We start from the raw sequence: 17,260 nt of genomic DNA, 5'->3' as shown, positions 1-17,260 counted from the left end.
CTTTTGACTAAAGATAATGGTGTAAAAGTGTTAAATTGGACTGATCAAGCGATAAGGACCTGCTTCATTTCATAAAACAAATAATACACATCAATGTGGTCTCAACTATATTAACTACCCACTGACCCATACTCTGTATCTTCAAAACAGTCCAAACAGATTTTTATCTTCGTCCGTTTGTCTGTGTTTAAAGATCTGAATTTTGTGCCGAGTAATGATTATATGCATCTCATTTGGCACGGCTTTTGTTGCGGTAGCAAGGAATACTTATACCATTACATGTCGTTAAGCACATTTCGTCATCATTGGTGAGAGCTCAACGTTGGCAGCGTGCTCCTTTGACATGGGCAAATCATCAACTTGCATGAGTATAGGTGCGGTGGTGCCGTACTGGTAGTGAACCCGCTGCGCCTCCGCTCTGTCCTCGGGAAGCGCTGGGCCCCAGAACTCCATGGGTCTGATTGCAATACGAATCCGCTGATGACATGAAAATAATTACAGATCAAATGCAGTTCTTTCAGAAAAAAAAAAACAAGCAAAGCTTGTTTAAACAAGATTATGTTCAGTTGTTTACAGCAAACTCTCTAGTCATGACCATAATTCATAATACAACAAGCATATTTGAAGTATTAACGTCTCTAAAGAAGGGTTACATCATAATACACTGATGAACGATAAACGTTTTGAGTAACGCGTAAACAAGAGCTTTTGGCTTTGGTTTCATGTCGAATATAATTTCTTTGTATGCTTTTCATTCTTTAACGAACCCAGAAGACACTGTGCTCACTAGATATATCTACACACCTCTGCAAGCGATCCCTCAAAGCGCACCAAGTCGTAAATCCAAACGCCTGGAATGCAGATGGTCGTGCTGGCGATGAAGAGCCAGCCGATCACGTGACACCAAGAGGGAAAGGGTCCGTTGTATTCAGGGCTCTTCCAGTTGGTCATGTTGTATAGCAGGATTACCTTGGGTTTTATCGAGGACACACAGACGAAAATTAATTTAATTTTGCGCGCAAGTACACAGTCACACCATCATTGACAGACTATAAGATGCAAAAAAAATGAGAATGATGATATTCATGATTGGTGATGATAGTAATGAATATAATAATGATAATCATGGTTATCAATATAAACATCATTTTAATATAGTCATGATGTTATCAGTATTATCATTTATTACTTAAATCATCACTATTCTCAGTATCACTACAATAATACAGCCATTTCGGTGTTTTTCTTAGTTTGCAGGATTATCAAAATGATTTTCTCGTCACATTTAAAACTTTGGACCCGCTCACCGTTAAGATCATGGGCGTAACAACAAGCCATGTGCCCTTCCAAAAGTTGAAAGCCCAATGGTCCACAATCTTGTTCCCGATCATGCTACGGATGTCGTTCTTTAGCCGATCGAATCCGTACACCCAGCCGAAGCTCAGCGGGAGAACAAAGCCGCAAATGATGCTGGCCCAGCCAACGGCGTAACTATCGACAAGCGACATCCAGTACGAGCCGGCCTGTAGAGGGAGTGAAGTATCTAGAATTTTAGTTCAAAGATAGTTCGCGATGATCGTACTACAAAATCTGCATCATGTGTACACAAGCAGTCATTATGATTTGGTGCCCGTATAGTTCCAGAATGATTCAGTAGGTGCAATTTTACTATTGACCCCCCACCCCAAAAAAGGAAGAAAATGAACAAAATTAAAAGCACTCGGAGACCATAATGTCACTTATGCGACAAAACTGTGTTCTCAGTTCTCATGTAATGAGCCTAACCACAACTGAGAATTTTATCAAAATCTCTTCGTAGTTTTAGGAGTAATATCGCTAAAAGACGCACAAAAAAAAAACCCAACAAGCAAAGAAACAAACAAAGCAATCCACAAACGCCGTTCGGCCAATGTCACCAATAATACACATTGAAATCCTTATAGCTACATAGACGTGACCAAAGACCTGGATAGTCTGACATAGTCAGAAATATTAAAGGGTATACAATTCTAAGATGCAATCTGAGTTTTTAGTTTGATGAAAATCGGCTCTCATATGGTTAAGATATCCACAAACAAATTAAAACAAAGTAGTCCTAATAAATGGTGGGTGGCAGCTTTTATTAGAACCTCTTTGTTTTTCGACATCTCAGTTATTTCAAAACCAATTTTCATCTGATAATCTTTGAGTTCCTTAGTGGAATTGTATCTTCTGTCGTATTTCAAATTTAGATAAAAGGGGTTTCTCAGTATCTCACAAAAAAGTTGGAAAGCTGAAGCCCAATCCTCTACCATCCCTTTAAAATCATGAAATTATGAAGAGAGATCAAACAATGAAGAACGCTTCATCAGAAACACAAAACTTATCTTACATTGGTCATGTAGGCGAAGCTGGCCATGTAGGCAAAGGAACAGAACATCGCTACCACAGCTACGCGCCATTTCCTCAGGCCTGGAACAGCATCCAAAATGACCGTAATAAGTACCTCGGTCCCAACAAACTGAAGAAAGATAAAAATAAACACATAGTTATTACACAGGTACACTTGAAGTCCATGCGTAGATATCAATAAGTGCTATGATCTGATGATTATGATCTTAACTGCGCTTGAAGGAGACTAATCACGTCGATTAATTGGTTGGTTTTGTTGAACTGTAGCGTTCAGGTAGGTTTTGTGGGACTGTATAACGTTAAGGATACTACCAAAAAAAAATGTTGGTCCTTCAGTTATGACCACATGACAAATTCTGTGGCGGTGAAGAGGATTTTGTCGACATTGTCAAATCATACATCTACAGCCTTCATAAAACCAACATTCACACTGGACTATCCGGCATGAAGTAACAATTTCAAAGTTCTAACACACACACACGCACACACACACGCACACATACACACACAAACGCGTCTATGGTGGAAACCGAGGACCTGTTTTACCCATAAGAATTTTACTACATAACCGAGGACCTGTGTGTCAGTAGGACTTTTGTCAACCGAGGACTCATTCGTATGTTATCATCCAACCGAGGACTTATTACAATAACGCTATTTAATCGAGAACCTACAAACATGTACCCCTACATGCAAAAGCATGCAAAAACAGACCGTTTGGAATGGTCTGCGTACAGAGGACGTCCTCCGTTCTGTGTGTGTCCTAGGTTTGAATGTAAAGTTCGTATATGTGTCCTTGTTTTACACCATGGGTAAGTGCACACACACACACACACACACACACACACACACACACACATTTATTAATGATGAATCGTCCTACCTGGCTGTCAAGAGCCACAAGGAAGAGCATGAAGAAGAACATCACTGACCATACGGGAGCAGCCGGAAATTTGGCCAGAGCAGCTGGACATACGATGAACACCAGACCAAACCCTATAAGGTCAAATTTGTAGGACTTATCATTATGTAAGCCGACAAATTGCCACAGTGCCTTGTTCAATGAACAATCAACCAAGAAGAGTCGCATGATAAAGAATACATTAAGAATTGTGATGGAATGACATTATCACCTTAACTGCTGATTTGAATATTCATAACGACCAGTGACGACCGGTCAAGAAATGATTTTCAAAAAACTGTGAAATTGCAAAATTACATAAAACTCCTTATTTCGTATCCAATTTTGAAATTTTTTGTACTGTACTGTCGGGAATTGTTTCTCCTGTTTTTAAGGAGTTTATAAAATTCTGGAGTGGATTTTTCCTTTAATAGAATACAAAATGGCTATTAGAACTTTTGGATTCCGAATAAAAATAAATCAACAAACGAAGAATACTAGAAAAGATTTAAAATGATGTCATTCACAATTTACACAGGTACAAAATAGGGGTTTCGCCGTATACGTTCCAAAAGCTGCACGACGCATGACTCTCTGATAAGAAAAAAAAAGAGGAGAAGTTGTGAACTGCTAATCGCACATCTGTGGAGGCTTAAAAAGAAAAATATAAGGACAAACTATTCGTGTAAGGATTAACAACCATACTTCCTCGGAAGCACCCCATTGGCCATTGCAAACGGCCATTAACTCTATCGGAGACATTAAATAACGTTGCATTGTTTCAGAAAACACACTCAAATGCGCTCATGTTTCAGAATGAAGTGTTGTAACTCTTGGTTATTCTATTATGTCTTATAGAAACACAAACACGGCGTGCTGATGCTGGTGGATCTTTCCTGTTCACGCAGCCTCGTTATCTATCTGTTTGCTATTATTCTTACAGAGTACACTGACTGATCTTTTCTGCATTAACATCATTGTTCATGGGAAGTAAAATCTCCCTTAAAGAGCATAATGTGTTGTATATCTTACCTGCTTTCACAACCTCGTTCACAGGAACCCCTGTCTGTTTGGCCAAAAATCCGAGGATGCTGAACACTGTCAGGCCGCAGTACATACTAGTCAGGCTGTTCCCAAGCACTACGAGAAGAGCATCACTTTAATAAGAAATGAAAAGAAGCAGGAAAAACAAAGAAATTACGCAGATCTATAGTAAAATACTATAACTTCTTAACTGAACAACTTGAGATTGTGTTCAATGTCAAGCTGTTCGCTGTAGGTGCTACCATCTGTGAAGTAGCGATTACTCACGGTGGAAAACACGTAATTCTGGCTAAATCTGAATTTTAATTATTTAAATGCATAATTCGAATTTTTCACAATTTCATATTTCATGAAAGGCACTCATTCCATTAACTTGTACTAACAAATGTTTAGTATATTATCATTCCTCATGCTTTCTGAAAGAGGCATATATATGCAATTGCTATTTCATTATGCCAGAAAGTGAAGATTATTTTGTGGAAATTTCTCAATGTATTGTTTCTTTGTATTGTTGTCCATACTGACATCATGAATTGCAGTAGTCTTTCATCCAGCGATGTCGGCACCGAAAATTTAAGACTGCATAACTTTTGAATCGATTATCTATATACATGCGAACGTCTTTTTCTTACCAGGGAAGTGCAATATTCAACACCTTACCAGTATTCTTACAAACTTGCCCCTCTTTTGAAAGATTTAGAAAATTATGCCGTCAATTGAGTTACACGTTTTAAATAAATATTGATTATGGTATAATGGTTATTTATTGAATGTTTTAACAATTTTGTATTTTTTTTTCAACTGTTTGTATTGGGTTTTTTTAAAAATGATTTTTCTTCTTTGGTTCCATTAACCCCTATTATGGTATTTTAAACTCAGTTTTATATTTTTGATGTGTCATTACAGTAATTTCTATTACACAGGTTTTTTTTTTAAATAATACATTTTGTTTATGCCGAATTCAGAATACATTTTAAGTCAGTCTCCATGGTCTAAAGTATCTTTTAAAGCTTGTATTGTTTTGTGTATATGTGTTATACTTGTATGTTTTTTTTAATGTGGTCTATTGTAATCCAATGTTTTTATCATGTATATGTACACAGGGCTCCCCTGGAAAGCAGTTGTGAAACTGAGGGGACTACCCTGTTTAAATATGACAGAATATATATATTTCCTCACATTTTCACTAATGTGTTGTATTAATATCGCTCCTTTCATGTAATCAACATTTATTTGGGGGTTTTGATTTTCTTGATATTCTATGCTCTACGAAGGCATACACGAGGCAAAATGAATTGCTGCAATACCAAAAAACAGAAACAAAAAAGGAACGGATATTGACGAATGTTTCCAGGGTACACAAGACCACTCTAACGTACTGCTAACGTACAGTCGATCGCATTGAAAAAAAAAAGAGTGGAGAAACTTACTTGATGAAGTTGTTATGAAAAGTGTTGAAGGATCCCAGGGTGGTCATACTCCCCATGCCTGCTCCGGATGAGAAGAAAACCTGCAGGGCGGCGTCTTTCCACGGCTGTGTGCAAGGTTTCAGACAGATGAAAGGGGATTTAAGTGTCATAAGATAAACCAACGGAAGAGATTTCAGTACGTGTAATTACGCAGTCAAGTAAATTCCTGCTTGCATTGACCCACAGTTCAGGCAAACGCAAACATGATCGATATTGCCTCAAAGAAAAATATTAAAAGAAGACATTTTCCTTTTGATGAGACACATGAGATATGAAACTGCTGACAATGAGAAAATTATAAGAAGTTTAAATCTATTTATCGAGGTTTTTACCTTTATTCTGATAATATAACAAACATGAAGCCAAGAACGATGTAAAAAACACTTCATTTTACTCTGAGTAATGAAAATGATAATTGATAAAAATCGACAGTTTGGTATCCTCGGTTAGACTTTAAAGGTCTGTTGGGGTGTAACTTTTTTTAAATAAAAACTCCGCATGCTTCCTTCAAAAACAACAACAAACAAACAAACATGTTACTATCTTTTTTTTTTTAAATTGGCCTCTTAAGTTTAAAGTTTGAACGTTTAATAGTCGTGATTATAATCTGGAGGCAAAGAATATGGCATATGAAAACAAGAAATCAATGTACGGCAACTTTTACGAAGTTTTCTAGCTGTAGAGTTCTTTGTTACATAATCATAGTCTGTGGAACGGGGACGAACCTTTGGCTTTAGAATCTCCTGCCACCGAGGGCTAACAAAGAAACGGACACCATCTCCGCTTCCGTCGAGAGTAAGGGCGCGAATAAGCAAGGCCGTGAGCATGATGTATGGGAAGAGTGCAGTGAAGTAAGCGACCTTGAAGGCATTGAGAAAACACACACATAGTGAGCAGATAAACAGTGAATACCTAAGAAAATATATCGATGTAGATTTTGATTCATCCAGGTAGTATGCTAAAAGCGTGTAAATTAAATCTATTCGACTGGACTTACTTGTGAAAATCACGGAGAAAACAGTTTCGTGACTCGTCCGAGTCACTTCTTCAGCTCTGTCTGGCTGGCGAGCATTCACCCGTGGAGGGTGAATGGGCGATGTTACTGCCTTTATTGTCTGTACGTCGAGGAATTTTTCGGATCACCGACTTGTATGTTGGTGAAAGGTTGTGTCGGAGTCCCCCTCCCCTGTTGAGTGAAGGATTTTCCGCATTCACATACACAGCTTCACGGACTCCTCTTTCAAACCATCTGGTTTCCTTGTCAATGATGTCGACCTCTTTGTCTTCAAAATGGTGCCCCGTGTTCTTCAGGTGGGTGAACACGGCCGACTCGTTCCCAGCGGAGCTGGATCTACGATGTTGGTAGAGACGTTTGTGGAGAGGTTGTTTGGTTTCACCGATGTAGTTTTCTTTGCAGTCTTTTCCCTGACACTTTATCCTGTAAATTACATTGTTCCGTTTGTGTTTTGGGATTTTGTCTTTAGGATGAACTAGTCTCTGTCGAAGAGTGTTGGTCTGCTTGAAATATACAGGAATTCGGTAGAAGCTGAAAATCCGTTGGATTTTCTCCGACAGTCCTTGGTAGTATGGGACTGAAACCCCTCTGCCTCGTTGCTGGGTTGTGCTACTGAAAGGCCTGGAGAACATCAGGGACAACAGTCTCCCTTTCTTGGATTGCTTGATCACGGTCAACAAGGACGGCACCTTGTGTTCTTCAGTTTATCGCAAACCCACACACACAGACCAGTACTTGTTGTTCGACTCCCACCACCCACTTATTCACAAACTTGGAGTTGTAAGAACTCTGTTTCACAGAGCATCCTACCTCCCTTCCTCTGAAGAGACAAAGGAAAAGGAACATCAACACCTACGAACCGTCCTGAAAAACTGCGGTTACAAACACTGGAGCATTGAGAAAGCCCTTCACCCTCGCAAACGGGACGTCAGAGACAGGGCTTCCAGTAGCACAACCCAGCAACGAGGCAGAGGGGTTTCAGTCCCATACTGCCAAGGACTGTCGGAGAAAATCCAATGGATTTTCTGCTCCTACCGGATTCCTGTATATTTCAAGCCTACTAACACTCTTCGACAGAGACTAGTTCATCCTAAAGACAAAATCCCAGAACACAAACGGAACAATGTAATTTACAGGATAAAGTGTCAGGGAAAAGACTGCAAAGAAAACTACATCGGCGAAACCAAACAACCTCTCCACAAACGTCTCTACCAACATCGTAGATCCAGCTCAGCTGGGAACGAGTCGGCCGTGTTCACCCACCTGAAGAACACGGGGCACCATTTTGAAGACAAAGAGGTCGACATCATTGACAAGGAAACCAGATGGTTTGAAAGAGGAGTCCGTGAAGCTGTGTATGTGAATGCGGAAAATCCTTCACTCAACAGGGGAGGGGGACTCCGACACAACCTTTCACCAACATACAAGTCGGTGATCCGAAAAATTCCTCGACGTACAGACAATAAAGGCAGTAAAATCGCCCATTCACCCTCCACGGGTGAATGCTCGCCAGCCAGACAGAGCTGAAGAAGTAACTCGGACGAGTCACGAAACTGTTTTCTCCGTGATTTTCACAAGTAAGTCCAGTCGAACAGATTTAATTTACACGCTTTTACCTAAGAAAATAGATATGATGCTTCCCTTTCAAATACAGTGGACTCCCTTTATAACGAAGTCCTCGGTACCAGCAGTTTTCTTTCGTTATATCGAAATTTCGTTACAACCGAACAAATAAACAATAAAAATACACCGAATGGATAATGCTGCTACCTGAATTTTTACTTCGTTGTAACCAGAATGTCGTTATAACCGTGTTCGTTAGAACGGGGGTGCACTCATTCAAATAAAGAATTCAATTAAATACCCGATAAAATTATTGGTTCCAGGCATATACTAATTTCATCGCTGTAACAGTCGTAAGATAAACAAAAGGACTGCACTCAGTTTCACTGTTCAATGATATATTAATGAATGATTGATTACGCCGCGCCTATGAATAAAAGTCTACTTCCAAACTTTGCAAGATTCTGTCAAATTTTGCAAAAAAAAACCATCAAATTTTGTAAAATAAACAAAAAGCTGTAATACATTATCATTTGAATGACGCATTATTCCTCTTTGTGAATTAATTCGACTGAAGAGAAAAAATAAACCAGTGGATACTTTTCAATATCTGCGAAGCAATTTGATTCTAATTCAAAGATAGAAATCATTTTGCAAAATTGCCTGGGTCATTATTGCTAATATGATTTTTCCTGAAATTTTAACTGTGCTGTGATGGAATTCTGTTATTCCAGTTAGGTCTTTGAAAGAAACCTTTATGTATTTAAGAGAATGTTCACGCTTTTTTTCTGTCACTTTTCAGTCAACTATAAACTGCAGTGCAATTTTCTCTTTAGCTTGAAAATGTTTACTTTGCCAGAGATCTTAATGCCTCGAGCCACGATGAAGAAGATGACAATCCATACGAAGAGGTTACATAGAGCGATCTGCCAAACCACGCCCCCTGTCTCCTCGATACCTGGCGATTCCTGAAGAAGTTCATTCCTTTATTTATGGAGGGAGGGAGATACGACATAATTTATGTAAATGCACGGTAAGGTAGAGATTATGCAGTCATATCATTAAAGGGATGGTACACATTCAGTTAAGATGGAACTTCAGGTTTCTAACGTGTCTGATGATGATTTTTTTTTTAGATAATTAGAACTACTAGTATATGAAAGAACATATATGATTCTAACAGGAATTCAAAGCTTATTTGATGAAAATGTGTTTTGAAATGGCGGAGATATCGAAACCAAAGCGATCCTTTTATTAGGATTGTTTTCTTTTACTTTGTTTTTGGATATCTCAGCAATTTCATAACCAATTTTCAACAAAATAAACTTTACATTCCTCTTAGAATTGTATGCTTTTCAACATTTCGTAAAATGGTTTCCAGAATACATTACAAAAAGTTAAAAGCTGAATCCTCACCTCCACCAATATTGTACCAGTCCTTTAATTTTTTCTTGTGTAATATGTTTTATTGATTCTAACAGGAAAAAAAAAATCAATATGAAAAATCCACAGTGCCAAAACATGAATAGTCAAAAGTTTGTCAAAATTATCATAAATCACTTCGTCTTTAACACATACAGTACTCATACACATACACTGTTGCTGCTACTACTACTACTACGTTGTACTGCTACTACACACAGAGAAATTACGGTTCTAATTTGCACCCTACAGGGTGCATATCGTTGTAACACCAGCGGCTCCATTTAGGGTTCTATTTTTGGGGGTGCTTATTTAGCACCCTATATTTAACACCATATATGGTGCATATTTGCACCCCTCCATTGGGTTCCCTTTCTGCACCCAATAGGGTTCATATCGTTGTAACACCAGCGGCTCCATTTAGGGTTCTATTTTTGGGGGTGCTTATTTAGCACCCTATATTCAACACCATATCTGGTGCATATTTGCACCCCTACATTGGGTTCCCTTTCTGCACCCCATATGGTGAACAAAAATTCAGGTGCAAATTTGCTCCCTTTCTGGTTCATATCGTTGTAACACCAGCGGCTCCATTTAGGGTTCTATTTTGGGGGGTTCTTATTTAGCACCCTATATTCAACACCCTATAAGGTGCAAATATGGACCTCTATACAGGGTTCCCTTTCTGCACCTCATACCTGCACCCATTATGGTTCATATTGTTATTGTTGTAATTTTGCACCCTATGGGGTGATAAAGTCACCGCAATATAGGATGCAATACAATTTGCACACGTCTCTATATAGGGTTACCTTTCTGCACCCCATATGGTGAAAATTATAACCTTTTTTTTAAACCAAAATAATTATATACTGGATGCCTTCACTGACTTCACAAACAATTACCTAATGTCTACTGGATGCCTTCACTGACTTCACAAACAATTACCTAAGGCAATACTCCAGACATGACGCAAAATAGCATGCATAGATTTACACACAGTTTCTCAGTCAATTAAATCCACAATCTTTCGAAAAATGAAGTCAGAGACTTCAATTCAACAACAAATAGAACATAAACATGATGAATACAGTGCATACTTACATATAAATTATTAACATTTTAATATATGTCTAATGGAAGAGGGACAAGTTAACAGCGATTTTCTTTTTCATGGTTTACTTTAAAGTGAACATCAAATATACATTGTATTTCTACAAATTCTAATACGATATGCATATTTTGTCATAAAAAGGGCAATGTAAATCAAAAATGTATGAAATTTGGTCAGTACATTATAAAACAAAAAAATATTTGTTCTTTCCATCAAATGATTACTTTTTCTTCTTTTAAAGGAAGTTACCACATTGACAAAAAGCACTAATTCTTTTTATTTAAAAAATCCCTGAAGCTTGTGCAGAGTAATAGTAAACTATGTGACAAATATCTTTCACATTGTCCTTCTACTTCTAGAATGGATCATAGATATGTACCTTGAATTTACCGGTACATCTTAAGCACCTTTATGTGTAATCAAAAGCACCTTTATTACGCTCTTAGACATTAACAGCGATATGTCAACTCTGATTTCTCGTACACAAGTTATTGCCAAAACAATGAAGGGTATGGCAAAGTTCTGTCATATATATTTGAAACTCACTACTTGTACTGACATATTCCATCCAATTCCAAACTTGAGAGCTAGCGAATGTGCGCCATTATACAATTAGTATACTTCACATTTTGTTTTTCATATACAATTACACCAATGATAAGAAAGGTGAAAAAAAAAAGAATAAAAAATGAAGAATGCACATCTAAATTTGGTTACTTTTTTATGCACACAGCTAAAGATATGTCCCAGTTATAAATCTTGGGCAGAATAGCACATCTGAAAACACTTTTCATTGCATCAAATTAACGTTAACAATTCCACAGAAAATGTAACCTCAGAAAGGGAAAATAAAGTTAACCAATCAGTGGTATGACAAACTGGACATAAAGAGGAAGGAATATGTCTTGTGAGACAAGTTTAAAAACAATTTTTTGATGCACTGTTGTTGTTTCTTCAAGCGATGGAAACAAGAAGCACATTGTACTCAGTAGACCATAAATATAATTACACAATGTATGCAGTTTAGCCCCAACATTCAAAATATTGTAAAGAGCAGTCGATTTTTCACATTCATAAAGCAGGTATTGGTATTGGCACCATCACAAGCATAATGATCAGAAGCAAAATATATTATTATTACTATCATCATCATTATCATTACTACTATTATTATTATTATTATTATCATTATCATTACTACATGTATTACCATCAATATTTTACAGAGATTTATGATCATGCATGAGAAATATCTCAAGTGTTGATGTTACAGTCTCACAACTCTTCCAATCATTTTAACACTTAATTTTCACCAAACCTTACACAAATATATCAGCACTTTATACAACCTACTTAAAGAAAGCTTAAAATTATAATCAGAGTTAGAGGGCAAGTCCACCTTCATATAGACCTACATGTGGATTGAGTGAATGCGCAGCAATAAGCCAGTCCGGAGATAGCTCATGTGCACATAGGTACAACTGACCTTTCATTTTTCTCAGTTGGTTAGGCACTTCACTCAATTCAAAGTGACATAATGCAGCAGCTTGCCCACCATAGCCATTTATGGAACTCATATTCAAACAAAGAATGAACCTAACCAGTGTAGATGAAGTGACCAGTATGGTTCGTCAATCAACACTTAGGGAATCATCTATTTTATTAAGTGCTGTTTTGAATGTGTTAACAAACTTTTTTTGTGTGTTAACATTGCCAAATACCAGGCTTGCTGTCAAGTGGATGTACTGGCAGGCACCATTTATAAGGATTCCATGAATAATCCTAGCATTACAGATGCTTATCTCAGTGAAATTAAAAAACCAACCTGTCTCTCGGTACAAATAACCTTTTTCCGCACATGCTCAAACTGGTACCCCGAACTGGCTTATACTATTAGAACACATCAGTAAAAAAAGTGAAAAGCGGACATTCAGTTCAAAAGTTAATAATCTTTAAATCATTTGTGCAGTCGCAGCAGAGTGAGAAGAGTTTATGATGTCACATGCGTAGAACAATTCAAGGAAAACCTAAAGAGAATTTCACTTTTTTTTTTCTTTTAGGTAAAACATGCACATTTCCTCAACAAGTCACTGACGTATGTAAGGGCAATGATAATACATGTAGTTTCTGCCTTCTTAAAGAGTGAAGTCCAGTGTTCTTTTATATGCAAAAAAAGTAGATATGATATGTTGAGTTTTCTCAGGTTTTGGAACAAACTCTATTTTTCAATCCTTATATACATAAAGGGTTTGTGAGAAAATCATGCTTCTGTCAAGTGTCACAAAGCTACTCCACTTATGACATTGCATTGCCAGAGATTGCCCAAAATTGACATACATTGTGTGGCTGTCTACTACAAAAAACAGCAGGCGACTTATTTTTTTTTTGTTCCCTACTTAAACAATCAATTCAAAGTGTGCATGTGTTATTGAAGCACTGAGGCTATCGATGGTGAAGAAATATCTAATATATGAACAATACAAACTAACCCCATCTAGTATGAAATATAATGGAAAGCATAATTTGAGTATTTCATATCCATTAGCAGATTCATATTTTCATCCATAATCCACCCCCCCCCCCCCCCAAAAAAAAAAAGAAAAAAGAAAAAAGATAAAAGTGAATAGAAGTCAAGTTCTCTTTAGGTTGTGTTTAAATTTGTAATTTGCCAGTTCGTTCTCTTGTATTTTTCTATTATATATTTCTTTAGAGTATTCTTGTAAATATTCAAGCCCAGTGCATTCTAAGAAAGGGAATAACCTGACAACAGTTTAGAAGACAGAATAAATAGTTATCGTTATCTATGAAATTAGACATTTTCACATATATTTTGCAAAAAAAAAAAAATGCTAATCTTCATTTCATGGAGTGGCTTCATGCTCACCCTCGGCTAAAAACAGGGAGGTGATTACTTTCTGGATTAAAATGGAAAGATGTTTCTAGAGCCGTGGTGTTTAGCAATTCTAATGGGGGGGGGGGGGGGGGGGATTCAATGTGACCCGTCTCAAATTTTATATGGTTTAAACATACATGACATAGCCTATGACATAGGAGTCTCATTATTATGCCTCTGCCCTGAATGGTGCCGGAGGCATATGTTTTCAGGTTGCCTGTCTGTCTCCCGGTCTGTGCGGATGTATCTACGGAAAAATTGATGGGCTTTCATCAAACCTGGTTCAGGGATACTACATGATGCTGATGATCTTATTGGCTTTTGGACTATATCTGCTAAAAGTCAAAGAAAATTTGAAAATAACGTTTTTGCTACTTCTCTAGTCAGGGAAATCGGTGTACTCGTGTGTACTGGTTGGTTGGCGCATTCAGTTGGGTACAGCAAGGTTTCATCCTCTGCTTTCACAGGAAAGCCGACTCCCAACTTCTTGTTCTCGTAGTCAAGGTATATCTGATCCTCTGCTTCAGCAACCTGCAGCTTGGTCTTCATAGCTAATCTCATCTTACGCTGCATAAGTCGAAACTCCTCGAGCTCTAGTTTTTGATGCGTTTCTATAGCACCTGCTTCAGCTGACAAATAGTATGCCCTTCTGGCCATCACTCTCAGAAGGACTGGCATGGCTTCCACACTGACTCAACGAGGAACCAGGATTGACATCCTGAACATCTTCCATCTCCAGCTCTGGCATCCTATATGGCTCACCAGTCTCTCGAGGTTGACCTGCATCACTCATCCTGAAGACCATTATTGAACTTGATGCATAGTGAACTCGATGATGAATAATCACAGGTCACTTTGGCCCAGTATGAGACCAAGCTAACAACATGCATCAGCATGGATCAGCAAGGCTCAACCTGTAATTGAATAAAACAAAGTTCAACATACAATCAATACTGGAATATCTACCTGCTAAAGTATGGGATCAAGTAGTTCTACTTCTGAAGTTATTTACCGTTTACATACCTTGTTTGTGTGACTTATTTTATGTCATGTCTAGCACATGCAACTTCTCCAGTAGATATTATCTAAATTCACATATCGTGTATCATTGCTTATGCTCTGTGACTATGGCATTGCTAATTTATAACACACATTCTATTTTCATTGATAGACAACAAGGAGTCAAGGCCAACCTAAATTTTCTGACTTCAATCTTCATACATGTCTTAAATTCTCCTAAATGAACCAGGAACGCTATTTTTCTTCATTAGGCACATCATACATGCCTACATCGTTCTTCGTGTCAACTTCACAGAAACCAATATCCAACTGAGCCTCAACTCGGCTCAAACGTAATAATTCCTATTAACGAATATGATGCGACTATATCCGGTCACCTATTTATGTACGTACCTTGGTAACTGCGTCCAGCAGCCCCATACGCATAGCGTAATTACGCTATGGGTATGCGTATGGGGCTGTTGGTCGTAGTTAGTACCTTGGTTGAGGCTTTCCGTATTACCGTGCACTTTCATTGACTTATTCGCTATGCTTTACTGTATGTACCTGATATGTATGATCGCACTTCTGACACATGTTAGTACACATGTACCTCGATACAACTCTTTCGCATCAGTTTTCACCACTCAGCATTCGATTAGCATAATTCACACATATCATCATCGATTACTGTGAAATATTTTCAACGGAATTATAGTACAACTATCTACTCACAACGTTTGGCTCATCAAAAAGATTAATTCATCATCCCAACCTCACGGTCGTCTGTCCATTTCAAACGAGGAACGTCAGTAGTATGCACGTACGTACGTATACCGCGCGACCAACGGCGTGGCGTGCGCATGCGATTTTAGCTTTGCCATTGACCAAGTGCTGAACGGTCCACGCGTGCACGCATAATACGTGTACTCTATGATAACGTCATTGAAATGATATTCTTGATCCCGGTGCGAGAAGAAAAAACAAATGTTTAATTCAAGTAGTAATTTTTTTAGTACAGTATTACTGATGACACTGTTACTCTTTAACAACGTGCAGTTATATTTTCAAATAAAAATATACGATAATATCCAAAAATAGTGTGGCATTTCAAGCAAACACCATTTAACACCCACATGTCAGCTTTCGGGAAAGACTATGGAATGGTTCCAAATTCGAACCCTTAAGACTTGGCTCCCTTTAGGGTTCGGATTTGCACCCCTACACCCATCCCGAACCCTATAAGGTGCCTTTTAGTTAGATTTGCTCGTAGGGTGAAAATATGAACCCTAATAGAACCCTAATTTCTCTGTGTGTATTGTGGTAGGATAACTAAAGATTTGTCTTAGTTTAAGAAATAAAAGCAACCCCTACCCACTTTCAGCCCTAAAGAAGACAATGAAGAAAGACGCAGCATGCTACGAAGAGACTCTCGTCTGTACTTCTCCTTGACATAGACAGTGCAACACTTAAATATCCCATTCCCATTTTCTTGCAATTAGCAAGCAATTTTTCTGATCTTTTTTTTTTAAAGCTACAGAACATTTACTATTTTGTTTTTCAAACTTTAAACATGATTCATTTCAGCCAAGAAAGGATTGTTAACTTTCGAATTCGCAGATATAGATATAAGACTTAAAACATGCATACGTTATGAATCTTATCATTTGTATTGACACCACATAGTTAAAAAAAAAGCTAGGTTAAAAGCGTGCGAATGACGTCTGATCAAACAAAATAAGACCGTTCCAAAGGAGCTGTTTTTTTTTTCTTTTTATCAAAGGCAATCTTTTGGCGGGGAGACCGTCAAACTTCCGCGGAGGTAACGGCAGACAATTCCAGAGGGGAGGTCGTCAAACTCCCGCGGCGGATGGTTTCGAGTATGTTCATCGCAAGAAATTGACACAACTGACAGAGGCAATATTGATGTACTATAGAAACACAAAGTCAAATACACACAAACATATAACACTTGAAAGTGTTGCTATGAAACTGACTCCAATACCTAAAGTCATGTTTTACTGATTCTAACAGGAAAAAAAATCAATATGAAAAATCCACAGTGCCAAAACATGAATAGTTAAAAGTTTGTCAAAATTATCACAAATAACTTCGTCTCTAACACATACAGTACTCATACACATACACTGCTGCTGCTACTACTACTACTACGTTGTACTGCTACTATTGTGGCAGGATAACTAAAGATTTGTCTTAGTTTAAGAAATAAAAGTAACCCCTACCCACTTTTTGCCCCAAAGAAGACAGTGAAGAAAGACGCAGCAGCATGCTACGAAGAGACTCTCGTCTGTACTTCTCCTTGACATAGACAGTGCAACACTTAAATATCCAATCCCCATTTTCTTGCAATTGGCAAACAATTTTTCTGATTTTTGTTTAAAGCTACAGAACATTTACTATTTTGTTTTTCAAACTTTAAACATGATTC

The 17,260-nt window shown here is 37.8% G+C and overlaps 1 protein-coding gene across 1 annotated transcript in view; it reads right to left on the bottom strand.

Annotated features, from left to right (window-relative positions):
* Positions 1 to 285: 285 nt before the first annotated feature.
* The window catches only part of LOC139708006 (sodium- and chloride-dependent neutral and basic amino acid transporter B(0+)-like), a 28,976-nt gene continuing 12,001 nt past the window's right edge, over positions 286 to 17,260 (bottom strand). Inside the window, exons 4-12 of the mRNA XM_071619997.1 lie at positions 9,235 to 9,367; positions 6,531 to 6,665; positions 5,767 to 5,870; positions 4,325 to 4,449; positions 3,275 to 3,387; positions 2,372 to 2,500; positions 1,308 to 1,523; positions 805 to 969; positions 286 to 477 (exon numbers count right to left, since the gene is read on the bottom strand). Of these exons, the coding sequence (XP_071476098.1) occupies positions 286 to 477; positions 805 to 969; positions 1,308 to 1,523; positions 2,372 to 2,500; positions 3,275 to 3,387; positions 4,325 to 4,449; positions 5,767 to 5,870; positions 6,531 to 6,665; positions 9,235 to 9,367 (1,312 nt within the window). The remainder of the gene's footprint in view (positions 478 to 804; positions 970 to 1,307; positions 1,524 to 2,371; positions 2,501 to 3,274; positions 3,388 to 4,324; positions 4,450 to 5,766; positions 5,871 to 6,530; positions 6,666 to 9,234; positions 9,368 to 17,260) is intronic.

The sequence above is a fragment of the Diadema antillarum genome, unplaced genomic scaffold (genome assembly GCF_040938485.1).
Source record: "Diadema antillarum isolate AM-2024a unplaced genomic scaffold, OU_Dant_1.0 seq00001293_RagTag, whole genome shotgun sequence".
NCBI lineage: Eukaryota > Metazoa > Echinodermata > Echinoidea > Diadematoida > Diadematidae > Diadema > Diadema antillarum.
Note: the sequence above shows the minus strand (reverse complement) of the source record. Positions and strands in the feature narration are given on the sequence as shown.